Source organism: Mustela putorius, unplaced genomic scaffold (genome assembly GCF_011764305.1).
Source record: "Mustela putorius furo isolate JIRA1106 unplaced genomic scaffold, ASM1176430v1.1 tig00000145_pilon_pilon_pilon, whole genome shotgun sequence".
Lineage (NCBI taxonomy): Eukaryota > Metazoa > Chordata > Mammalia > Carnivora > Mustelidae > Mustela > Mustela putorius.
In genome coordinates, this window is record NW_025421294.1 from 40805871 (window position 1) to 40833590 (window position 27720).

Genomic DNA, 27720 nt, shown 5'->3' on the forward strand with positions numbered 1-27720 from the left:
AGTCAGACACACATAGATATGAATTTTGGTCTTCTATATGAGTACTCTAGGGCAAAATACTTACCTCTGCGAAGCCTCGGTTTTGTCACTTGCCAAACAGGGGTGAGTGTAACAAAAGAATAATGGTATGAGGACTATATGGGACAATGAAGACATGTGAAATTCCTGGGTCTATAGCAGAGCTCCATAAATGGCACTCCTTATCAAATTAAAATGAACAAGAAAACATCCAACACAGCCTACCCAATAAAAACTCTCACTGAAGTATACAATAAACCTTACTCCATGACCCCACTACATAATTTTTGCTTAAATGGTCAGCAGAAATTAGCATATTAGTGAAAGTAATGTTTTTCTTTCCAGAGGCCTGGTTGTTAGAAGAATAAACAAAACAAAACAAAAAAACACATTACATAGATCGCTGACAAATTTCCTTTACTTATTTTTGTATCTGCATGATTGTAAAAAAGCAAATAGTGTTAAATGGCTATTTTTGGTAAAAACACACAGTGTTCAAAGAAGGATTACATTCTTTGGACAGGTTTTATTCCCAGGATATCAAACGCCTTGGCCATAACAGCAGCTACCGCTTCACAAAGCAGCATACGCCACATGTTTACCTTCAACACTTGTCCTGAGAAAATAAAAGAAGAACGGGATTAATGTGTCTTTTAAAAAATCATTACTGAAGAGTCTTTGTTACTTCTGTATTTTACTGAAAGATGAACAGCCTACTCCATCATGTTTTAGAGCTTTAACTAGAATTACCTCCATATTAAAAAATACAGATAGATAGGTGGCACCTTGGTCTTTTTTTTTTTTTTTTAAAGATTTTATTTATTTATGAGAGAGAGCGAGAACGAGCACAGGCAGACAGAGTGGAAGGCAAAGTCAGAGGGAGAAGCAGGCTCCCCGCGGAGCAAGGAGCCTGATGTGGGACTCGATCCCAGGACGCTGGGATCATGACCTGAGCCGAAGGCAGCTGCTTAACCAACTGAGCCACCCAGGCGTCCCGGTGGCGCCTTGGTCTTAACCAAGATCTCAGAGTCCTGGGATCGAGCTCCACATCGGGCTCTCTGCTCAGCAGAGAGCCCGCTTCTCCTCCTCTCTCTGCCTGCCTCTCTGCCTACTTGTGATCTCTCTGTCAAATCAATAAATAAAATCTTAAAAAAAAAAATACAGATAGACAATCTAAAAAAGAAAGGTGTTCCTGTTCAAGACATCTGTTTCTAACTGATAAGGGGAAATAAGATCTGCAATGATTTATCTTTCTTTTTAAACTCTTCAAGACTTTTATCTTAGGCATCATGGTCTGATATAAACTATAAACCTTAATTCCAGGATAATAGTGAGATTATTTTTTCGTAATACAGTTTCAGTTCACAGGCATGACCCTCAAAAACACCTACTTGTTCTATAACAAATTATTCAGTCTACTTCAAGAACTATGTAACCTTAAAGCTTAGATAAGAAAAGATACCAATTTTCTCCCAAGGGCAGTTTCCATTAACAAGAACTCCCAAAGACTCGTTCTGGGACCCTCAGTAATTCTGCTTCTGTTGGCAATGTCCTATTCCTAGTCCTCTTTCAACTGTTTTCTTTGGAGTCCTATGGTTCTATGCCATGTGCCTGAGGGTGGGAGAAACTACTCTGGGAATGAGAATTCCGTTTATGCTCTTATGAGATCTAGTTGAATTTTGTCTGTTATGTATGATATGGACCAGTATATAACTGTTTGCGGGGGAAAGCAGTGGGGGATGGGGTGGGTTCCAGTAATAAAACAAGTTGAAAACCATCTACATCCAATTCAAAGAAATGCCTTGCTGATGCCCCACCCTCCAATATGACCACTGAATGAGACACTGACCAGTTTGCCGATCTTTTTCCACACAGTAACAGTTATCATAGAATTCTGTGAAAGTAGTTGCCAGCTCATAGATATAATCACAGAGAGTGTGGAGAAATAAGTCATCTAAAATCTTCTGGAGAATCTCAGGGAACCGTAAAATGCACCGCCCTAGTTTCCATTCCTTCTCATGGTCCAAAATGATCTTAGTCTCTTGAGCAGCCTTCTTGAGCATATCTTCATCAATATTGGCCAGACGTGCTATAGACCTAAGAAATCAGACAACAGCCATCAATTTCTATGGTCAGGCACATTCTTCTCCACTTAAGAGACAACACAGTAAGAAATGACTGATATAGCTGGAAATCCTATCAACTAATTCAAAATAAAACAACACTACAATTACCTGATTCTAGTGAAGGCATACAACAAGTAAGCAGCTGTGTTTCCTCTGTCATCCAGCATTTTGTCAAAGGAGAAGATGTAGTCATTCAACCGGTTATGAGAAAGATCTGCATATTTGATACAACCATAAGCAACAGATGTCTGAGCAGCCTTTAATTCCTCTACGGTTAAGACCTTTAGGGAAAAAACAAATACTTTATAGTTTACTGACCACTGCCTTTGTCCTGGTGTCTCAGGCTAAAGACAGGGATTGGGAGCATCTAATGGTTTTCCTTTATCAGTAAACTAATAAATATTGACACTGAGGGAACATGGGCCAATGTACAAAGGGAAGAATAATGAAAATACAACTCATCAGCTCTGGATAACAAAGAATGTTTCTATGAGAAACCTGATCTATAAAATATGAAGTGTCGGCTTGAATACTTTCCTCAAAACATATTCAGTAGAGATGAAATAGAAAACACCAATTATCAGAGAAAGACAAATACCGTATGATTTTGCTCATGTGGGACTTAAGAAACAAAACAAATGAACAGATTAAAAAAACACAAAAAACAGACCCACATATATAGAGAACAACCTGGTGGTTACCAGAAGGGAGATGGGTTGGGGGTATGAGTGAAATAGGTGAAGGGGATTAAGAGTACACTTATCTTGATGAGCACTAAGTATGTACAGAATTGCTGAATCACTATACTCTACCTGCAACTAGTAACACTGTATGTTAATTACATTGGAACTTAAACAAAACATGGTGTCAGAAGTAGGAGAAAGAACTCATGCACTGTTTTGTCAATTTTGGCCATGTATTCTCAAGCACTATCAGGCCACAAGTGATTAAGGTGCTGTTCTGGACATGAGGGAGTAGCCTGTAGTATACCAACCCTTCTACTACCAAAGGCAGCTATTTAAAAGTTGGATAAATCATATGAAACAACTATATGAAGTCACTAGAGAACATCAACACAAGCTAAGTTTGAGGGGCCATGTATAAGGGAAACACAGAAGTTGACTGAGTTCCACATTTATGTGACCTTTCCCCCTAGGACACTGTCCAAATCACTATGTGGTGGGCAAACATGGAACAAAAGCTGGGCAGAAAGAAGTGGTCTTACTGGATTAAGAGGACAGAGCTGAGTTTGGAGATGCCAAAGCAGTAAGGACAAAATCACCAAGTGGGAGCCACAGAGGAGTGAAAAACCACCCAATGGCTGGCATTAACAAGGCAGGACTCCCCACAAATCCAGCAGGAAAGAGCAAGTGGGTGGCTGAGGAACTGACCAGCAGCTGTGTGAGGCGAGGGCATCCAGCAGGAGCAAGGGGAAGGGCACTAGTGAATACATTAGAAGGGCCCGATTTCATCAATAAGAACCTTACCCCAAGAGTAAAATTGAAATGTTTCATTCGGCCCTAAAAAAACCCAAGACCAAGACTGACAGAATTAAGATAGTAGCTGGTACACTATCTGCCAGAGGAAGATTGAAATGATTATTGGAAGATGACATTATAGAGGACTTTTATAATTTTTCATTCACAACACCTAGCATCTAGTTTAAAAAAAAAAAAAGGGCAGCTTAATAAAGCTAATAGATGTGACTGAAAATCAAGAGGGGGGGGTTAGGTCGGGGGGAAGATGGACAAGAAAAGGAAACAAAAACAACAAAAGCAACTTTAAATTTGGAACTGCTTAGAATAAAGATATGAGGGGCACCTGCGTGGCTCAGTGGGTTAAAGCCTCTGCCTTTGACTCTGGTCATGATCCTAGAGTCCTGGGATGGAGCCCCACATTGGGCTCTCTGCTCAGCAGGGAGCCTGCCTCTCCCTCCTCCCAGCTCCTGCCCTCTCTTGCTATTTCTCAAATAAATAAAATCTTAAAAAAAAAAATGTGAGAGACATGGAGGACACAGTCAAAAATTCTAATACAGTACTCAGCATTTTGGAAAGAACAGAATATGGCAAAGATACAATAATTTAACAGCTATGGCTGAGAATTTTTCTAAACGAATGAAAGGTTACAACCTACAGATTAAAGAAGCCCAGCTACTTCCCAAGCAGGATGAGTTCACACCCACCCTCCACCCACAAAAACCTCAAACCACACTTTGGTCTTTCTTAGTCAAAGTACTAAAAGTCTAAGAAAAATAGTAAAAGTAGTATCAGAAAAAGTCACAGTATCTTCAAAGGAGAAACAATGAGACAAGTGATATTCAAAGAAAGTACAGAAACTAGAAGACAATGGAACGCCACCTTTAAAATGCTGAAAGAACAACTACCAGGCTAGAATCCTATGCCTGATAAAAATACTGTTCAAAACTAAAGGCGACAAACCATGAAAGACTATGGATTCCGAAAAACAATCTGAGGGTTTTGGAGGGGTGGGGGTGGGGGGTTGGGTGAGCCTGGTGATGGGTATTAAGGAGGGCACGTAATGCATGGAGCAATGGGTGTAGTACATAAACAATGAATTCTGGAACACTGAAAAGAAATTAAAAAAAAATAAATAAAAATTAAAAAAAAAAAACAATAAACAAAACCTAAAGGCACTACAAAGATGTTTTCAGAAAAACAAATGCCAACAGAATTTATCACCAGCAGACCTGCACAACAACCAAAAAAAGTACTAAACGGAGATCTGCAGACTGAAGGACAATAATCCCTAATGGAAGCAAAAATACTTCAAGAAGGAAGTGCATAGGAAAGGGTAAATATATACATAAATATAAATGAATATTGATGGTCTGCAACAAATAATGGTTAAAAGACTTGAAAAGATCCTTCATAAAAAACAAATATACAGCCAATTAAGCATTAAAAAATATAATCAACATCATGACTCATCAGGGAAATGCAATTTTTTGATAGAGCGAGCAAAAGAGCAAGCACGGATGTGTGCATATGGAGGGGAGGCGCAGAGGGAGAGAGAGAATCTTAATTAAGCAGGCTCCATGCTCTGCTCAGAGCCTGATCTCATGTTCCTGAGATCATGACCTGAGCAGAAATCAAGAGTCAGAGGCTTAACTAACTGAGGCAGGCATTTATGCACCCTGAAAAACACAAATTTTAACCACAGTAAGATGCCACTGCCTTCACCAGAAGACTGACAAATCCAGTATTGGCAGACAGGGGCAACTGAAGTGGTCATATATTAGTGACAGGATTGCATACTGGTTATAGTACTCTCCTTGGGGGCATGTATTGCATGGAGCACTGGGTGTGGGTGCATAAACAATGAATCTTGGAACCCTGAAAAAAAAAATTAAAATAAAAACTAAAAAACAACCCCCCCCCAAAAAACTCACAATACTCTCCTTGGCAATTTTTAATAAAATTAAGCATAAGCCAACTCTAAACTTAAGTCCACCAATGATATTCCTAGATATATATCCCAAAGTGAAAGTGCATGTATCCATAAAAGGGCTATAACAATATTGAAATTAACATTTTATTAATATCAACCAAGACACGGAAACAACTATAATGCCCATCAATAGAATGGATGAACAAAATCTGGTATATTCATACAATAGAACACCATTCATTAGCAATAAAAGGAAATGAACCTGATACACCTAGAAAACAGCACCATATTTTATGAAGTCCTAGAACAAATAAAAGTGACCCATGCTGATAGGAAGTTTTCTGGGGTGATGGCTGGAGTTACCAGGCATACATATGTGTAAGAGATCATGTTTCACATTTTACTGTATGCAAATTGGTCAAATAAATAAAAGAGCCAAAGCAGTTTTTACCATCACTCAGAATAAACAAATTGGTGAGATGACCAAAATTCCCAGCTTTCATCTGATTGTGCTGGATATGCCAAAGCCACGACTAAAAGGAAAAACTACTCAGGAGATACCAGCTGTGGAGGCTTGGCAACCACCTAGTAGAAGTAGAGAGAAAAGCTATTTTACATTTCGTTTTGTTGGCAATGGAAAAGGAGCGGGTGGGGACAATGTAGTCTCATAGCCTGCTTTCATCCTCTCTAGACTGTCCGTGATCTATCTGAACCAAACAAAAGGGCTTTCCCTCAAAGGACCTTCTTTTGTGTTTGGCTCTTTCATGTCTCTGTTTCATCCTTCTCTATTTCTCTTTCTGTAATTGTACTGTTTATAGTAGTTATGTTCATTCCAAAATATCACTTGACTTACTGAAGAGTAAGAGACACAAGACCCTTTGAATCTCACTTTGACTTTCCTATCTTAAAAAATGTTTTCCTTGGGACGCCTGGGTGGCTCAGTTGGTTAAGCGGCTGCCTTCGGCTCAGGTCATGATCCCAGCGTCCTGGGATCGAGTCCCACATCGAGCTCCTTGCTTGGCCGGGAGCCTGCTTCTCCCTCTGCCTCTGCCTGCCACTGTCTGCCTGTGCTTGCTCTCGCTTCTCTCTCTATGACAAATAAATAAATAAAATCTTAAAAAAAAAAAAAATGTTTTCCTTGTCAAATTTTCTTCACTTTGCTTTAATCACTCAAATTACACACAAATCTAACCACAGTCCTTTTTAAGGGTGCTATGAAAGCCCACTACATTGTTGCTACTCTGATGGCTGACCAATGGCCTTGGGTGGTAGGTGTTGACTGCCAGGACTACTATTTTCCAAGTGCTACCAGAAAAAGGATCTCAGTAGATGTAGCTCCTATGGTAAGCTGGAGAATCTAGCCTCTTAAATAGAAATAGTTTTGAATCATTGGTTCAAAGTGGTAATAGGAAAATGCTAACAAGAAGCAGAGATACTATGCCACATTAACACAGGAGGAAACAGAGTCTTTTTAATAGCCATAAACTGTATTTTCAAACTAAATACTCAGTAAGGGAACAAACTTACTGTGGAATAATTTCTGAGCAATATAAGTTTGTCCTAAGTGGATTTGCTCCTCATAATATTCCCCAGTTCTCTTGATAAAAACAAAAATGAAAAAATCACAATACAACACACAGTACAAACTATGCAGTAAGGCTTTGGATTACCTTATCTCTTTCTTTCTCCTTCAATTTGTCCATGGATCGTTTTAGTCCTTCTTCTAGAAGGTCTATGAGGCGCACTGTTTCACCTGACCGCGTTTTAAACTTCTTCCTAAAAAAATTTCAGAGTCTCAATTATGTAGATTTTGAAACAGAACTTCTCACTTAGAAATCTTTGAAGATGAAGGTTTGACACTGCCTTGTTCCAGCTGGCAACCAGGTAAGATGCCAAAATAAAGAGTGGTACTTTGGGGAAGGGAGGGAAAAATGAAACAAGACGAAACCAGAGAGGGAGACAAACCATAAGAGACTCTTAATCTCAGGAAACAAACTGAGGGCTGCTCGAGTGGAGCGGGGTGAGAGGGATGGGGTGGCTGGGTGATGGACATTGGGGAGGGTCTGTGCTACGGTGAGCACAGTGATGAATCACAGACCTGTACCCTTAAAACAATACATTATATGTTAATTTAAAAAATAATAATAATTTTAAAAAAGAGTGATACTTTAAAATTATCTTTCATCTATTGCCCTCAACTCAAAGCTTTCTAGTGTTAGGCTCCTAATAGCATTCTTTTTATGTTGACCTATAATACACTGCCCAAAAGGAAAACAAAGACATTTGTTAATTTGCTTGTTTTCATGAACAAAAAGCCTGGCTTATTTTGCCTTCTCTGAAAAGTTAATAAAATACATGTTTGCTCCTAGAATGGTTTAGAGACTATACAAATTCCAAACTGGAATCTCCTTTGCATTTCTCTAGATAATAATCCCACCTGCTGACTGGCAACCAACTCTGGATGCACAACAGAAATCAACTTAAAAGCTTAAGAAAAGCAGGATGGGGGCACCTGGGTGGCTCAGTGGGTTGAGCCTCTGCCTTCAGCTTGGGTCATGATCCCAGGACCCTGGGATTGAGCCCCACATGAGCTCTCTGCTCAGCGGGGAGTCTGCTTCCCTCTTTCTCTCTGCCTGCCTCTCTGCCTGCTTGTGATCTCTCTCTGTCAAATACATAAATAAAGTCTTTAAAAAAAAAAAGAAAAGAAAAAGAAAAAAGAAAAGCAGGATACCAGGGCTCCATTCATACCCACTGAAATCAATCTGAGGATGCAGTAAAAGCACTGATAAGCACTGTCCTAGGCAACATTATCATTAAAACTATTTCACAGGGGTGCCAGGGTTAAGCATCTGCCTTCAGCTCAGGTCATGATCCCGGGTTCTGGGATCGAGGCCCATACTGGGCTCCCTGCTCAGTAGGGAGCCTGCTTCTCCCTTCCACCCTGCTCATGCTCTTTCTCTCTCTCAATCTCTCTCAAATAAACAAAATCTTTTTTTTTTTTTTAAAGATTTTATTTATTTATTTGACAGACAGAGATCACAAGTAGGCAAAGAGGCAGGCTGAGAGAGGAGGAAGCAGGCTCCCTGCAGAGCAGAGAGCCCGATGTAGGGCTCGATCCCAGGACCCTGAGACCATGACCTGAGCCGAAGGCAGAGGCTTAACCCACTGAGCCATCCAGGTGCCCCTCAAATAAACAAAAATTTAAAGTATTTCATAAACATTGGATTTTCCTGGGGCCCTGGCTGGCTCAGTTGGTAGAGCATATGATTCTTTTTTTTTAAGTTAATTTATTTATTATTTTTTAAGATTTTATTTATTTAACAGGGGGAAAGAGAGAGAGCATGCACAAGCAGATGGAGTAGCAGATAGAGGGAGAGAGAGCAGCAGGATCCCCACAGAACAAGAAGCCTGATGCAGGGCTGGATCTCAGGACTCTGGGATCATGATCTGAGCTGAAGGCTTAACCCACTGAGCCACTCAGGTGCCCTCAGCATATGATTCTTGATTTTGGGGTCAGATGAGCAGAGATTACTTTTTAAAAATTGGATTTTACCTATTAAACAGAAGTTTGCACAACAATGAGTTTATAACATTTTTTTTTTAAGTTAAAAATTCTTTGGTGTGTCTGGCTAGCTCAGTCAGTAGTACAGTGTGTGACTCTTCATCTAAGGGTTGGGAATTCAAACCCCACACTGGGTACAGAGATTACTTAAAAATTTTTAAAAATTTTCAATGTAATAATGGTACAAATAAGCACGCTTTTCTTTTTTTTTTTTTTTTTTTTTTTTTTTTTTTTTTTTTTTTTTTTTTTAAAGATTTTATTTATTTATTTGACAGAGAGAGATCACAGTAGGCAGAGAGGCAGGCAGAGAGAGGGGAAGGGAAGGAAGCAGGCCCCTGCTGAGCAGAGAGCCCGATGCGGGACTCGATCCCAGGACCCTGAGATCATGACCTGAGCCGAAGGCAGCGGCTTAACCCACTGAGCCACCCAGGCGCCCTAAGCACGCTTTTCTATCCAACACAAAGCCTACCAAAATAATCAAGATACTTCCTATTAAAATAGTATTTTCAGAGTTACGTCAGGAAGGATCTTCTTGCCGTTTATCACAGAATTAAAATCCCTTTATTACCCATCCTCTGAATACATTAAATACTTCTGTGGCTTTCCTTATGACATCCCCTAAATAGTAGTGTTCAGCAACCTTCAAATCTTCCGCCTGATAAAATGTTACCCATCAAAAAGCTAGCCAAAATGCTAAGGGAGGCCTTCCCTTAATGTCTCTATAATAACTGGTCTCTTCTGTTAGTCCTTATCTGCACCTGTCTTGAATTTTTCTGCATTTTTGTGGGTTTATTCCTTGGCCCTGGTTCTAATACAAGGGATCCATATCTGAATACTGAAAGTTTTTTTTAAAAAAATACCTAACACCTATTTCAGAACCTAATATGTCAATAACTGCCCTGGTGGGTGGGGCCTGGCATGTATAGTTTAACAGTCTCCCCAGGAAATTGTTCCCCTTCATAAAATAAGTTCCTTCAAGAAGGTCATGTTCTATTATCTCTCTGTATACACTGGAGCACCCAGCCAATGTCATGCACAGGTGCTCAATAAACAGGGGTCAAAGGAATAAGAGGAAGATGACTAAAGGATTAACTACTGTAAAACAAAAACAAAAACAAAAACAAAAACAAAAAAAAAACAAAAAAAAACACTTTACAACAAAATTTAGGACACCTGGCAGCTCAGTCAGTTAAGTGTCTGACTCCTGATTTCAACACTGGTTATGATCTCAAGGTTATGGGACTAAGCTCTGTTTCAGGTTCCACACTCAGTGGGGAGTCCGAGATGCTCTCCCTCTCCCCATTCCCTTCCCCGCACTCATGCACTCTCTCTCCCTAAACAGATAAATCTTTAAAAATAAATAAAACAAAATTTCACTAAGAAACAGCAGAATCTGACCATTTTAATGTACATATTTAAAATATGGTAAGCTGCCACTGGTTAGCTATCATTAAAATTCTTTTTCTTGGGCGCCTGGGTGGCTCAGTGGGTTAAGCCTCTGCCTTCAGCTCAGGTCATGATCTTAGGGTCCTGGGATCAAGCCCCACATCAGGCTCTCTGCTCGGCAGGGAGCCTGCTTCCTTCTCTCTCTCTCTGCCTACTTGAGATCTCTGTCAAATAAATAAATAAATTCTTTAAAAAAAAATTCGTTTTCTTCTTTATGGCCTAGGATGCCACAACATGATGCTGAGTGCATAAATATGAAACAGCAAATAAAGGGAAAAAATCCCTTAGCATTATACGGCCAACAAGTTAAATGCCAAGATATGAATATTAGTGATTAATATGGATATAAAAGTAAATCTGATAATTTCACCTAATTGTAAAAATAATCATCTAAACATTAGTCTAAAAAATGAACAGTTAAGAAACTAAGAAAATATAAGCCATACTCAACTTATTGGTTAGTTTTTAAGCACATTCTTTGGAGACCATGGATACTAAAATAAAGACTTTGTGTCTTTTCATTCTAACAAGGTGCAGCTCTATAGAGGAGTCCTATATTATAATATAGAAGTGTTTGATGTTGATTCCAATAAGGTCTGTGATCTCCACATAATCTGTATCTAAAATAATAATCTGACACACCTAGCCTGACTTTTACAATGCTTAATTAAGGCTTTTTTTTTTAGGGTTTTTTTTTTTTTTTTTTAAATTTGACAGACAGAGATCACAAGTAGGCAGAGAGGCAGGCAGAGAGAGAGGAGGAAGCAGGCTCCCTGCTGAGCAGAGAGCCTGCCGCCACCAGGCTCAATCCCAAGACCCTGAGATCAGGACCTGGGCCAAAGCAGAGGCTTTAACCCCCTGAGCCACCCAGGCGCCCCCTTCATGCGGCTTTTAAAACCATTACCACCTTTGTGTGACATTTGGGCTGTATCACTAACTCTAAAATGATTTTAAGAGACATGATAAGTAGCTAAGTGACCCTAAAACACAATCAAATGCAAGATGCTAAAAATTTTGTGCCTTTGAATTGATGAATACTATCTATCTATATATATTTGCTTGTATTAACCTTTTAGTTCATGAACATGGAAAAGAACATGGGGAGATGACTGGAAAATAGAAAAACTGGAAATATATTAACACGTAGGTCTCAGGGCACCTGGGTGGCTCAGTCAGTTAAATGACTGACCTTCGGCTCAGGTCATGATCTTGGGGTCCTGGGACTGAGCCCTACACTGGGCTTCCTGTAAATCTGTTAAGTCTATTTTATTCAACTTTGTCCAAATCTCCCTAAAAGGCTACATTCTCTAGCAGTGATAAGATATAGGTATAAAAAGCCTCAGCTGGATTCACCACTACCACACATACAGACTATAGAAAATTGTACACGTTTTAATTCTAATATGGTATCAAATGAAATGTAGTCTCTTCCAAAGAAATCTGGGGGTCAGGTACATTACTAACACCCAAGACTCTCCAGACTTACTTGTCTTCTCCCAGCACCACACCAAATCCAGCATGAGACACTCGAGTTACTTTCGGGTCATACCAACCAGCCATCTGGGCAGCACCAAATACTGTCTGGAAGTGCACAGACTGCAAAGAAACAAACAGAAAGTGACGCACTCAGCTTTCTAATAACAAAAAAGTGACTTAAAACTCTGTGCTGAGGGATAAAGATTTGTAAAGTCCACTCACAAATCTTAGAAGGCAAGCATAATTGTAAAAACTCTTCTTTATACCCAAGAAGTAAGAGTGTAAATATGAGAGAGTAAGAGCAGAACTGTTGTACTTTCTAAGTCCAGAGGTTTTTAAAGTGGCTGAATTAAGAATAGCTTCCTATGCAATAATCTCAATTAAATTTTAGGTCCACGACCACCTTTTCAGATAGGAAGGGTCACTGATTTTTATGGAAATAAGCTGAAAAGCTGGAAAGTTCTAGAGTACGACCAAATCCAAACCCTGTTTTTCATCTTATGTTCCACTGCAGTTCTGAATTTTAGTCTTTGGGAAGACTTATAGTCTTCCAGTGCTAAATGCCATAAACCCCACCACACTGTCTCAGCTCCAAACGGATGATGTAAGAACATAAATCTACAAACTCACTTGTCCACTGTCCACCACATAGATAACCATATCTGCTTTTTCCTCAAATAGTCTTTGTTTAAGAGCAGCCAGGTCAGATGTATCATAGGTGTAACCTCCATCTGATTTTACTATGGTTAATGGTATAGAACATCCTGGGACAAAAACAATCTTTCTGCCATCATCCACTTGCACAAATCCTAGGAAAGAAATCTTTATTAATAATGTTAAAAGAACACTAAAGGAATGTAAAAGATGATGCCATTATAAGATATTTACTAAAGAGCTCAAGAAATCACATTTTCCCCCCACATTATAACCTATTATGAGTTTTGGAAAATGGCTATTGTCAAGGTTGTATTGGCACCCACAATGTTCCCAGGACACAGCTGAAATATCCTGGTAGTTTTCTGGAGTCACACTATACTTGGCTCCAAATGCTTATAAAACACTTTACAGGGTGCTGGGTGGCTCAGTCAGTTGAGATTCTGACTCTTGGTTTCAGCTCATGTTATGATCTTGGGGTCTTAGGACTGTGCCTTGCATTGGGTTCTGCACTCAGTGCAGAGTCTGCTTGTCCCTCTCCCTCTGCTCTCCTCTCTCTCATAAATAAAAATAAAATCTTAAAAACACCTTACTGAAGCCCACCTACTCAAAGGTACAGAAACGGGAATCCATGCTCCGTTTTCAAATTAGAGCCATATACTTTCTCTGGGGAAAAGATGCAATTTCTACGACTGCCTCCTGAAATGTATTGAAAGGAAGTGAAAACTGTACCAGGGTCCAGGAAACAAACATGGCAGGGCTTAGCATTTGGAATGATTAGTGGAAAGAAAATATAAAGTCATGTTCATATATTCATGTTGAAAAAGGCAAAATTCTGGGGTGCCAGGGTGGCTCAGTGGTTTAAGCCTCTGCCTTGGGCTCAGGTCATGATCTCAGGGTCCTGGGATCGAGCCCCACATCAGGCTCTCTGCTCAGCAGGGAGCCTGCTTCCCGGCCCCCGCCCCACCCCCGGCCTGCCTCTCTGCCTGCTTGTGATCTCTGTCAAATAAATAAATAAAAATCTTTAAAAAAAATAAAAAGAAAAAGCCAAAATTCTTTGATGCAATAAGGGACAAGAAAGAACATGATGACAATAACAAAGCTATATTTGATTACTACTGTGTAGTAATTTCATTAAGTCTGAAATTCAACCTTCACAATAACTCTATGTAGCACATATACTATTAGTATTGATTTCTTACAGTTTAGGAATCTGAGGCTTGGTAAGGTAAAGGCAGTATAAGATTGTAGTTAAAAACAAGTTCTGAATGTGAAGAAAGGGGACCCTCTTGCACTGCTGGCGGGAATGTAACCTAGGGCAACCATGCTGGAGACTAGTACAGAGGTGCCTCAAAATGTTAAAAATACAGTGATTCTACAATCCAGCAACTGCATCATTAGGTATTTACCTAAAGAATAAAAAAACACAGATTCCAAGAAAAACATGCACCCAGATGCTTATGGCAGCATTATCAACAGCTCAACTATGGAGAGCCCAAATGTCTACTGAATGATAAATGGATAACAATGTGGCAAATAAACAGAATGGAATATTACTCAGCCATCAAAAAGAATCAAATCTTGTCATGTGCAACAACACAAATGGAACCAGAGGATATTATGCTAATGCTAAGTGAAATAAATCAGAGAAAGACAAATACCATATGATCTCGCTCATATGTAGAATTTTAAGAAACAAAACAAATGAACGTATGGGAAGGGGGCAAGAAAAAAAGGAGAGTGGAAAATAAGCCATAAGAGACTCTTAACAACAGAAAACAAACTGAGGGCTGAGGGAGGGAAGGAGGTGGTGAACGGGCTAGATGGGTGATAGGTATTAAGGAGGGCACTTATGATAAGCACTGGGTGTTTTATGTAAGTGATGAATCACTCAACTATACTCCAAAAACCAAGAATGCATTGTGTTAACTACCAGAAATTAAAGAGAAAAAAAAAAAGGCACTGAGGCTAGACTTCCTAGGTTTAATTCTCAGACTTATTAGCAAAATTACCTTGGTAAGTTACTCAATTCTCTGTGCTTCCTTCTCATCATTAAAAAAGTCCCTAAAATTTTACTGTCTTAAAAGTATAATCCCTAGGCCACAGATTTTGAATAATAAATATCAATTCCCATTCAAGGAACTAGGCTTTCTTGGAGATAACAGGTTAGCTGATTCTAGCTCTGAGGCAGGACATAACAAAATAATCTTAGAATGTTGGGTACTTGAAAGCAAGCAAACTATCAAAGACTAGAGACTATAGGGGTCAAGAAAAAGACAAAAAACAAGAAACCCAATTTGAGGAGGCTACCTTTAGCCAAAAATGGGACAGTCAGAATTAAAAAGGCAAATGATTAAAAAATATGAAATATATTAAATGCTGTTTATAATAATGCTAAAAACAACTCAGTTGAATCTAGAAGATGCTAAGAAACTAACTTATTATTCTGAAATGGACGAATCATACATTTACACTGTTTGTCTTTTGTGAACTGTACTTCAGGATAACCCAAAATAATTATGTGGCAAAGTGTGGCACAGGAGAATTCAAAGTAACAAAGGAGGAACAACAGAACACTACCATTTTCCAACCTCCAATGAAGTAATGGATCAAAGTCATGATCATCAATAGCTGCTAAAAACAACAGAGAGGGTCTAACAGGAAAATCTGTGGACAGGAGACGCCTAGGTGGCTTAGTTGGTTAAGCTGCTGCCTTCAGGGTCCTGGGATCGAGTCCTGCATCAGACTCCTTGCTCAGTGCGGAGGCTGCTTCTCTCTCTGCCTGCTTGTGCTCGCTCTCTCTCTCTCTGACAAATAAATAAATAAAATCTTTAAAAAAAAAATCTGTGGACAGATCAGACTGACACCTGAACCTACTAATCCATCTTAACATAAAGAAAGCCAACAAAACACTGACGACTGTTTGTAAATAAACAAAAGACAAAAATAGAAAACACAAACCATAATTTAAATCAAGCCTCTTCAGAAGACAGAGATGGAGGAAATGTTAAATAATACCATGTGGGAAATTCTCTAAGACATATGGCCCAGTTTCTTCAATAACAAAAGGGAAAATAAGGGAGTAGGGAGGGACTCTAAGGATTTATCTAATTTTTAAGATGTATATTAAATGTAATGTATGTCTAGATTTAAAAAAACCTAATGATTAAAGATCATAATATTCTCTCCACTTTTACCTGTTTGAAAATTTCCATAATGAAAAGCTTAAAAAAGAAAAAAACAAAAAGTAGAATGCCTACCTTTATCTTCAAATTCCTTTACAATATCATTCATCCTGTCTTGATAGAAGGATTCCCCCCTCTCTACTAAAGAGATGTCCAATGCGTCATAGATTTTATTGAACTCTAGGGAAAAATGTGACCAAATTAAAAAAAAATGTGTAAGAATTTAAACAAATAGGAGACATGCATCTTACATTAAATGAAATTCATTACTGGGGCACCTGGGTGGCTCAGTTGGTTGAGTGACTGCCTTTGGCTCAGGTCATGATCCTGGAGTTCTGGGTTCAAGGACTACATCGGACTCCCTGCTTAGTGCGGAGTCTGCTTCTCCCTCCGCCCTTCCCCCTCTTGTACTCTCTCTTTCTTTCTCAAATAAATAAATAAAATCTTTAAAAAGGATACATGTACAAAGACTTGTTTTTTAAAAAAAGATTATTTTTTTTTAGATTTTCTTTTTTAAAGATTTTATTTATTTATTTGACAGAGACAGACACTGCGAGAGAGGGCACACAAGCAGGAGGAGTGGAAGAGCGAGAAACAGGTTTCCTGTTAAGCATGGAGCCCTATGTGGGGCTCGATCCCAGGACCCTGGGATCTTGACCTGAACAGAAGGCAGATGCTTAATGACTGAGCCATCCAGGCACCCAAGACATTTATTATTTAACTGCAACATTTTAGGGGCACCTGGGTGGCTCAGTCAGTTAAGCGTCTGCCTTCAGCTCAGGTCATAATCCCAGGGTCCTGTGATCAAGCCCCATATTGGGCTCCTTGCTCAGAGGGGAGCCTGCTTCTCCCACTCCCTCTGCACCTCCCTCTGCTTGTGCTATCAAATAAAATCTTAAAAAAACAAAACAAAACCCAACGCTGCAACATTTTAATTCATTTATTAAGTAAGCTTAAAATATGATGCACACTATATACATACTGCCATTTTGAAAATGTGAAAATACTGGAAGACACCCATCAAAATATTAACAGTCAGTGAGACTATATATTTTTTCCCTGTCCATTATGTTTTTTCTACAAGCAACAGGTGCTTCTTGTTTAACTTTAGAAATGTTACCCTTAAAAAAATGTAAATGAAAAGAAAAAATGAACAAGCTTCTTCCTCTCCCACTCCCCCTGCTTGTATTCCTTCTTTCTGTGTCTCTCTGTCAAATAAATTAAAAAACAAACAAACAAACAAAAAACCCTTAAAAAATAAAAGATCATGTTTGAAAATCTGAAACTGTCTTATATCCTGCTGTCTATTTCTCTTCACTCTGGTCTGACACATTTCTAAACAAATTTATTCCAATGAGTATTATATCTTTGGTTGCTACTATGAATAGGATTTTCCCTCTTTCCTTTTCTAATTAAAAAAAAAATGTTTTTGGAATTGAATTTTTCCTAATTAACTTTTCCTGGTTTCTAAGAAAGTTAAAATTTGCACTTGACTATCTTAATAAACTTTCTTAATAGTTGTATCAGTGTCAGAAAGTATTTTTTTTAAAAAATCTATTTGCCCATCTTTTAAAGTTTAACATGTCGCTAAAGGACAACTGAGTAAAGATCCAAGGAAGCTGCACACAATGATATTTCTGGGATGAATAAATAAATTAAGCCTAGAAACTCACCTTGGCGGGAAACATCACAGATAAGCTTCCAACCTTTTGTAATATCTGGATTTTTACTTTGGAGCAGAACTACACACTGGTATGCCCGCTTCTTAAATTCCTCCTCAGTATCAAATCTCTTCTTGGATTCCTATGTTTGAAAAGGAAAAAGTAAGTAATATTTATTAAGAAAGAGCCAGGCTTTTATTTCTAGATCAAGAATTTATTCATTTCTAAAACAAAAAGCAAACACACACACACAAAAACGAGTGAGGAAAGTGAAAATTTACAACACCAGTACAAAAAAGAGAACAGGTGCTTTATCACAATAGTCAACAATAGTTACGAATCAATGTGCCAAAGAATCCTATGACTTCTTCTGAAATCATTTTCTTGAAAATACAAATTCTCACCACAGTGCTACCTCCACTTTTCCAATGCACAAAAACCTTCTCCACCCCAATGGCTTAAGAGTATATAAAGAATAACTAACAGAAAGGGTTGAATTTTCTGTGCTTCATCTTCCATTCTAGATATGGTCCTGGACGGATAATTAATTTTTTGTAATTAAAAATAAAACAGCTTTTATTGGTTCTATCTATTCTGAAAATAACACATGCTTACTGCAAAAAAGGAAAAAATATATAGTTAATCCTACCCCAACCTAACCATGGACTACATTTTGCTACATTAATTCTAGACATTTCTTTTTTTTTTTTTTAAAGATTTTATTTATTTATTTGACAGACAGAGATTACAAGTAGGCAGAGAGAGAGAGGGAAGCAGGCTCCCTGCTGAGCAGAGAGCCCGATGCGGGACTCGATCCCAGGACCCTGAGATCATGACCTGAGCCGAAGGCAGCAGCTTAACCCACTGAGCCACCCAGGCGCCCAATTCTAGACATTTCTTTGCAAAAACATACCTATGTGTTTTAACAAAAACTGGAATATATGGCTTTTCTTTTACTGCTTTTTAAATTTAGTAATGTATCATAAACCCTTTCTAGCAAACAGATCTACCTTATTATATTCAGAACACAGAACTCCAATAGATTATAACATTAGTTATATAATTGATAGCCCCACATTAGTCAACACATTGTTTTCAATTTTTTCATTAGAAAATACTTACAAGACAAACCCCAAAAAACAACAAGAAAAAAACCCACACAAATGTTTACTTTTTAATACTGTAATCCTATTCTTGGGAAGTTGTCCATCAAAAGGAAATAATTTTAAGAACAGAAAAAACTTGTATGTACAAAGTTGTTTACGGAATGGATAAATGCACTCCAAAAATTTGGGGGGGGTGATGAATAGGGATTAGTATGAACTTCAGTACACCAATCCAACAAAACAATGTGCAGTCAAACCATACAGTAACATGAAAGTTGATAATGAAATATAACACAATACAAAAATTATATTATAATCACAAACCATGTAATAAAGATTTGTATATGGATGTCACAAAGGGAAAGTTGACAGTGCTTAATTTAAAATATAGTACCTTTGTCTTTTAAAAACCATTCTTACACATAACATTTTCAACTCATATAAAAAAGAACATCAAAAAAAATTTTTAAATACTAAAATCTTTTGATCAACAAACTCCTAAAAATTCACTTACTAATGGGTAACATGGTAGAGTTCAACTTTTAACATGCATTAATTAAAAATGGAAAAATGCTGTGTGAAAGGGCAGAGAGTTTAGTTTTAACCCCACGGTAGCTTCAAATACATTCTGAACTCCCTAAAGAAAACTAATAATTATTATGAATGGTAAACACACAAATACTGTAACAATAAATGGTTTCTAACCTTATAAAAGGCCTGAAGATCCCCAATTGGAGGTGAAACTGTTAGGTAGTCTGGAAATTTATCTTGTAGGTGAGCGATGAGCATGCCAAACTGGGTCCCCCAGTCTCCTACATGGTTTAATCTAATGCCAATCAAAAGAAAAAACCATTTAAATGACAAACATGCTTAAATTAGACAAACTACATTCCATTATGAACCACCAACATTTAAGTGCCATTACATCATGTTCAAATAACATCTTGTTTATTCAGCCGTCTCCTCAACTGGTCTGCAAGCTCCAGGAGAGGCAAGGACAGCATCTGTACATTTAGAAATGTTTACCCACTGCGGTGCCTGGGTGGCTCAGTTAAGTATCTGCTCAGGTCATGATCCCAGAGTCCTGTGATTGAGTCTGATGTTGGCCAGCAGTCTGGTTCTCCCTCTGGCCCTCCCCCTGCTTGTGCTCGCTGTTTCTCTCTATCTCACACAAATAAATAAATTAAATCTTAAAAAAAAATTTTTTTTTTTAAATGTATACCCACTGACAGTCTGCACATAACAGGCCTCCAGGATTTGTAGTCAATGAAGTTCCTATCAATGGACTGTGATTTGTTTATTGTATAGATAACTGAGACATAGGCAGGTAAACTAATGTTGATCATCACAACTTTATGAAAATTTTAACTTTCAACCAATTATCTTAGTGTGATTTAAAAACTAACATCAGGGGTGCCTGAGTGGCTCAGTGGGTTAAGCCGCTGCCTTCGGCTCAGGTCATGATCTCAGGGTCCTGGGATCGAGTCCCGCATCGGGCTCTCTGCTCAGCAGGGAGCCTGCTTCCTTCTCTCTCTCTCTCTCTGCCTGCCTCTCAGTGTACTTGTAATTTCTCTCTGTCAAATAAATAAATAAAATCTTTAAAAAATAAAAAAATAAAAATAAAAACTAACATCAGTGGACAAAATTCTTCAAAATGTGTCAATCCAACCACTTTACACCCTTTACTGTTTTTAACTAATTTCAAACCATCAGATCATCTCTTAACTGGACTATTACAAGAGCTGTCTAACTTACAATTCTGCCTTCTTTGCCTAGTTTCTTCACAGAAGCCAGACTAATCCTTAATCAGATTACACTGCTCCTCCTAATTAGGATTCTCTAATAGCTTCCCCTCACACTTAAGAATAAAACTCCAATTTCCTGCCATGGCCTACAGGCCCAGCATAATCTCTTTCTTGCCTACCTTCCTCCTAATAGAATATAACCCCATGGATACAGGAAGCACTCAAAAAGTACTTGTGGGGGTGCCTGGGTGGCTCAGTGGGTTAAAACCTCTGCCTTCAGCTAGGGTCATGATCCCAGGGTCCTGGGATCGAGCCCCACATTGGGCTCCCTGCTCAGCAGTGAGCCTGCTTCCCCCTCTCACTCTCTACCTGCCTCTCTGCCTACTTGTGATCTCTGTCTGTCAAATAAATAAATAAAATATTAAAAAAAAAAAAAGTACTTGTGGAATGAATGGGGTAATTTTTCCTTGGTTGACCCACAGACAGTCTAAAAGGTATCAGTTCAGAGAAGCCCAGGACATAATTCATTTAAAAAGCCCACTGGGTGATCAGAAGCAGAACCATACTTACAAAACCCTGATTAGTCAAAGATTCTTTCTCAAACAACTTTTTCCATTTTCTAAAGAAATTTCTAAAGGCAAGAGCACATACCTTAGCACATCATATCCTGCAAATTCAAAGAGGCGGCACATGCTCTCTCCTATGATAGTTGACCTCAGATGGCCTACATGCATCTCCTTAGCTATGTTGGGAGAGGAGAAGTCAACTACAACCTGAGACAGGAAAAGGAAAAAAGTTTTTTGGACAATATTGTACTTTAATTATTTAATGTGAAAAATATAGGTACAAAGGCCAATTATGTTACAATATATAAATGTATCAAAGTAACATCTGGTAAATCTTAAATTTGCATGTTATGTCAATACCTTCAATTAAAAAAAGTTTAAAGAGGTGTAGACATTTTATTCTGCTAACATTCATTAATAACATTTAAAAATAAACTCAGACTTAGATAACAGGTTACAGTTGTAATTCAACTGTGTTAGATTTCTGGTGAATCTACTTGCCCATTAATTGAAAAAGAATCAAAATTGTTTATACAAACTTTATGTTTCAGCCAAACCTCATAAATATCAGCACACTGCTTCAAATGGCTTGTGGAATAAAGTGGAAAGAAAAGCCACATACAATCAAGACCCAGGCAAAAGGCTATTCCAGTTATATTCATAATCTCGAATATTAATAATTAAATCTCAATATAAAAAGTGACCAACGGTTCCCTCCCAGCCCTTGTCATACAGTTCTAAGGTGTTAATATATCATTGCAAACTGTGCATATACCTTTTTATTCTCACCAAGGGCAGGGAGTTTAACCCCATTCACCAGGAGATTGGTCAACTGTTGCGATACAAAGTCCTTTCTTAAGTGAACATTTATAAAACCTAATGAACAGTAAAAGAGAGAAAAGAAGTCAGATAGTTTCCGATTTTAGAAGACTGCTCACTTCCAGAGACTAAATTTCAATCATGCTGGCTCCAGAGTGCTGATATGGCTCTGGCAAAACAAAGACTCCAACACCACCTGAGGTCCTCTTGTTAACTCCTTCTTTCAGTATCTATTTCAAATATTACCACTCTCTTGAAGCTTCCTACTTAATCGTGGGCCCCTTCACTCTCAGTATATGATTTGTTGGTGGCCCTTTTAAAACACTTATCTGCAATTATCACCTTTTTACTAAAGAAAAACTCAGTCACAGGGAGGTGAAATAACTCATCCACAATTAGGCAGCTCAGACTAGACTAAAACATCAGCTCTGTTAACTCTCAATCCAAGGTATTTCACCACCTTGTTTGGTATACCAGTTTAAACCTACACTTATATATTATATGGTTCTTTTTTATTTCAAAAAGGACCCAACATCAATACGACTACTTAAGAAGGGTAACGCTGTCATACCAGGGCCGGCAATTTCAACTTTTTCAATACACTCATTGTCTGGGAGGTGTTTGGTAATGTTTTCGGCAATTTCTCTTGGATTAACTTTCTGTTCCTTGGTTTTGAGGATCTATAACACAATGTAAAATGATTCATTACACAAGAGTCCAGCAAGTTACTCAAAAATACACAACTGATAAAGCATGAACTGCATCTGCCATTAAGACCCACCAAGAGGCAGAAGCAGAGAAGTCCAATGACCTTGTAGATGGACAGATTAGAGCAGCAAGCATCAACAGTGCCAAGAGGAATTCAAAATACAAAACAAAACAAATCTATACATTATCTAGAACTCTTTTATGAAGATTTAAAATCTTTAGTTATGGGGCGCCTGGGTGGCTCAGATGGTTAAGCATCTGCCTTCAGCTCGAGTCATGATCTCCAGATCATGATCTCTAGATCCTTAGATTGAGCCCCAAGTCAGGCTCCCAGTTCAGCAGCGAGTCTGCTTCTTCCTCCCCCTCTCCATATGCTTGTGTTCTCTCTGCTACTCTCTCTCTCAAATGAATAAATAAAATCTTAAAAAAAAAAAACAAAAAAAAATAAAATCTTTAGTTATGATGCTGGTGAACAGGATATTCACATCTGGAATTTTCAAATCATCAAGGTGTGCAATATTCAGGCTTGGGTAACAAAAATAGTACCCTTATACCTTAACCAAAAACCTATTATACAATGCAGCTATTAAAACTCGGGAATTCTGGGGCACCTGGGTGGCTCAGTTGGTTGAGTGTTAGGCTTCACGCTCAGTGAGCACAGAGTCTGCTTGTCCCTCTCCCTCCCCTGGCTCCCTCTCTCTTGAATAATTAAATAAAAATCTAAAAATGTGGGAATGGGGGTGCCCGGGTGGCTCAGTGGGTTAAAGCCTCTGCCTTCGGCTCAGGTCATGATCCAAGGATCCTGGGATTGAGTCCTACATCAGGCTCTCTGCTCAGCAGGGACCCGGCTTCCTCCTCTCTCTCTGCCTGCCTCGTGATCTTTGTCTGTGAAATAAATAAATAAAATCTTAAAAAAAAAAAAAAAATGTGGGAATGTTGTTGGCTTAGCCAATTAAGAATCTGTCTTCTGCTCAGGTCATGATCCCAGGGTCCTGGGATCAAGTCCTGAATCAGGTTCCCTGCTCAGCGGGGAGTCTGCTTCTCCCTCTGCTGCCTCCCAATTCATGCTTGCTCACCCGCTCTCTCTCATAAAGAAATTTTAAAAATAAAAAGTGAATTAAAAAATATAACTCAAGGGATGCCTGGGTGGCTCAGGTGTTAGGTGACTGCCTTTTGCTCAGGTCATGTTCCCAGGGTCCTGGGACTGAGCCTCCTTCTTCCACTCCCTCTGCTTGTGTTTCCTCTCTCGCTGTGTCTCTCTCTGTCAAATAAATAAAATCTTTAAAAAAAAAATGTAACTCAAAATGGTTCTTATTTAAAAAAAGGAGCAGGTATTCCTCTAACAAAAAATGAAATACATAGGCCCACCTCAGATACCACAGTTGCATCACATATGTAATGGCAACACTGGTTGGTCAATGGCTAACCTGTAATCTCTCACTTTCCAATACTCATTAGTAACACCAAGCAATCCTGGACACAACAGGAGAGAAGTACCGAGAGTATCAACTACCACCCTTAAATACTGAAAATACATATAAAATATACACATAAAATTTGAATATTCAAACTTGTGTTTTAAAATTAAGAACATACTTCCCCCTTCCTTGAATTTTTCAGAACTGTGGAAAATAGTTTGCTACTATTTATGATGTAAAAAAAAAGTAATGATGATGATTAATGTTCAAGAAAATCAAATCACCAAGAATGCTTTAAAATAATACAATCACCTGAGAGATACCCATAGCACTATTACACTGATAGTCCCCAAACTTGGGCTGTTGACTTGGTGTCACTATCAGAGGAGGATTTTCCAAATCTGGATATGCAGCCTTAATGGCACAACCAAAGACTTCTTGCAGTCGGCTATTGATGTTAATCATATTTTTAGTTGGTCTGGTTCTTTCTGCTTGAAGACTCTAAGGAAAGAATGAAAATATCAACAAAATATTAAATATTCCCCCAAATTTTGAGAAACCTTTAAATGTCTTGAGAAAAATTAGCATACATTGTGCAATGCTCATATCTGGGACAAACGTAATAGGACAGCCATCCAGTAAGTGGTTATAAGTCAGAGTGTGTGACGAAAGTGACCCAGCGAAAGAAGTAGAGTGAATGAATGGGTGTCCCACACAGTATTTTATTCATTTATGACTTGTTTTCTGTTGTTTGTGCACCTTGTGTTTAGCTACTGTTTTTCAATAGGGCAAAGTATCTGTGAAAGAACCCATGAACCGCACCCCCCCCACGAAACTGACAGTATTCTGTGTATAATGTGTTAAGTGTACACATTAAAGCTATTATGCATTATGGAAACATGTATTAGAATACACTGTACTTGGGGCACCTGGCTGGCTCAGTCAGTAGCACATGGGACTCTTGATCTTGGTTGTAAGTCTGAGCCCCATGCTGGTGTAGAGACTACTTAAAATCTTAAAATAATAACAAACTGTACTTATTTTCTGTGTTTTTCCTCATACCTTCTATCACACAAGAGACATCTAATAATATTTCTGAATTAAAATAATTACAATACTTGTGAATTAAAATAAATACAGAAATGAATACCAATGAGTGCAGAATAAATGAGGTAATCAGAAAAGTGAGGTATCTGGGGGAAGACTTCATGGAAAAGAAACGTTATTTTAAAAGACTCAAAGACAAAGTTATTTCAAACAGAAGAGATCCCAACAAGGTGATAAAAAGACTGCATGGGAGTGGGGTGGGCAGAGTCTGGATAAATGGAGTCAGCTTTGGAAAGAATTTAATGCCAGTGCAGCCTGGCTGAACGTAGTCTACACACACTGCAGAACAATTATGGGGGTGAGGTCATCCTCCAGGATGTGTCATCAGCAGACTTGAAAGGCAGACCAAGACATTAAAATCTCCACTAAATCAAGCTCAGTTTTTTTAAAAAACTGATGAACACTGTTAGATTTTAAGGTTATTAAATAACAAATAAAGCACAAGATTTGTGGGGAAAAAATTCTGAACTACTAAGTGAAAAAAACCAAATATGACACCATAAAATATAAAATGATAAAATAACCAACTTAGGGCAGAGGACTGTGAGTATATTCTATAATATCTTCTTTTGAAAGAGGCAATTTACTTAAAATTCAAAAGTGGTCTTTTTAAAAAAGGGACTGGCATAAACTATTAAAAGAAATGTCTCGACCTTATTTGAAGCCTACTTCACGCTGGTCAGATTATTTAGCATGATCAAACATTTCAAGGGGCCTTGGAAGGACAAGGCTATACCAACTTCTCCATTACTTGAACCAACAACTCAATCCTAAGTAGCCTAAGACAGGGGAAAAGATAGGGTTTCTTTCTTCATGTCTCCATGTTCCTGAGTATACTTTCTGAATCTTGGATAACAAAAGTTTTGTAAAAGATACAGTAATTCAAATTACATAAGGAAGAACAACCTGGCGTACTTACCTTTCGAAGGATATTCAGTCGATACTTTAATTTTAGATTTTCTTCTCGCAATTGCTCCAAATTTGGAGAAGCTTCTAAACAGCCGCAATTTTTTAACCGATCAATTTCAGCAGTCAGAGACTTAATCTCTTTTTCCTAAGAAGGAAAAAGGCACTTTGTTCAGTCCACAGTCCACTTATGACTGATGACTTCTGTAATGGGAATGGTACCATAAACTTATTCTTTTCCTCTCTCCAACAGGGCATGGCAGAGGTGATGGGAACGAAGGAACTTCCCTTTGATAAGCCGTGATTTTTCCTCCTGGAGGCTTTTGATTACATCAGCATATTATTCTTTTGTATGAAAGAATTAAGTGTGTACGTTGCAGGAGAGGTATCAAGCACATAATGTGCCCTGTTTCTCTGGTCTTAGTAAACCAGTCTGCTTCAGTGAGAGTACCAGCTAAGTTCAAAAGCAACCAGCCTGACACAACTACCAAATCTTAGAATTTGGGGCTGTTTTAAAAAGGGAATGCCTTTTGTCACATTGAATATACCTCAAGTGCCTTTTGCCCTTTCTTAGACAAAACGACTTCCCAATTTTCCCCTTACTTTCCATTGTCTCAGGTCCTAGACCAAGTATTTCACTCTAATATCGAAAACTAAAAACATGCCAATTCTTAAGAAAATAGTCTCCAACATAAAAAGAATTGCTAAGGAGGAGATTCCTCACTTGAAATTTGAGAACGTTTACAGCAGATAGTTACCGCAAGAACAGGCTGCCATAAATCAGCATATATATATATATATATATATATATATATATATATATATACATACACACACATATACATATATATATTTATATATATTCCACATACAGCGCTAAACCTTTTCCAGAAACTATCTCTATGATTCTTTACCACAACCCGATGAAGGTACTTATACTCCCCACTCTGACAAAGAATATATGGCTCCAAACCAGGAAGAACTTGCCATTTTACTTCACCCACTTGTTTGTCGTGATTGCTGGTTTAATATAAACCAGTTCCCTTGATACAAGTACTTAAACCACTTTCTTATTACTCCTCCCTACCTGAGCATAAAAGATAATGGAAATGTCCCATTTTCACTTGTATAAGCTGTGACTGTTCTTCCCCCAGGAATATGGACAGTGGGGGGGCAAATGAACCACTGTGTGGGCTTGTTCCATTCCTCTTGCTCAGTATCAGTGGAGAGGACGGCTGAGCGGCGAACCAGGACCCAGGGCTCCGGCTCTTATCCCACCTCCCTCTCTGCCCGACCCCCGCATCCCGAGAGAGCACGTGTGTGTGCGGGTTAGGAGGACCACAGTGGAGAAAGCCTGTACTGAACACGCCAAGCTCCGGCGTACCGAAGACCCTGATCTGGGGGGCTCTAGGAGGGCGAGGACCTCTACAGCGGGCATGCTGGTTTGGAAGGCTGAAGATCACTGTCTCATGGGCCTTGTGAGGATGGGTTCTTCCTCTCCAACCCCGGAGGGGCATCCCTGGGAGGGTGTTCGCTTCCGAGGTAGCACAGGCCCGGATCTCTGGACAACGCTGCCCGCGCCTGGGGGGACCAGGACGGTCCCCGGGCTCCCTGAAACTGTCCCATTGCAGCTCGGGCGGGAGGCAGATCCTATTCCTTCCTCTCCCAGGCTTTTCACTGGTCCCATGTGACCCTACCTGCTGCAACAGCCTCGCGGAGCACTGAGACACTAAACCTTCCATCCTCCCGTCAGCGACTCACACTTCAAGTGTCCGGAAGCGGAAACGAGCGGCCCCTTCCGGAAGCGGA

At 38.8% G+C, this 27720-nt stretch overlaps 1 protein-coding gene across 1 annotated transcript; it reads right to left on the reverse strand.

The window, feature by feature from the left end:
- Positions 1–418: 418 nt before the first annotated feature.
- RARS1 (arginyl-tRNA synthetase 1) lies at positions 419–27720 on the reverse strand. Its single transcript, XM_004737646.3, has 15 exons — positions 27609–27720; positions 25925–26059; positions 24211–24399; positions 22344–22452; positions 21729–21829; positions 21039–21160; positions 19348–19468; positions 17549–17678; positions 15951–16055; positions 12667–12845; positions 12047–12156; positions 7223–7328; positions 2253–2425; positions 1868–2115; positions 419–634 (listed from the first exon to the last, which is right to left on the reverse strand). Exons 1-15 carry the CDS (start codon positions 27651–27653, stop codon positions 525–527), a joined length of 1983 nt encoding a protein of 660 aa, XP_004737703.1. The 5' UTR covers positions 27654–27720; the 3' UTR covers positions 419–524.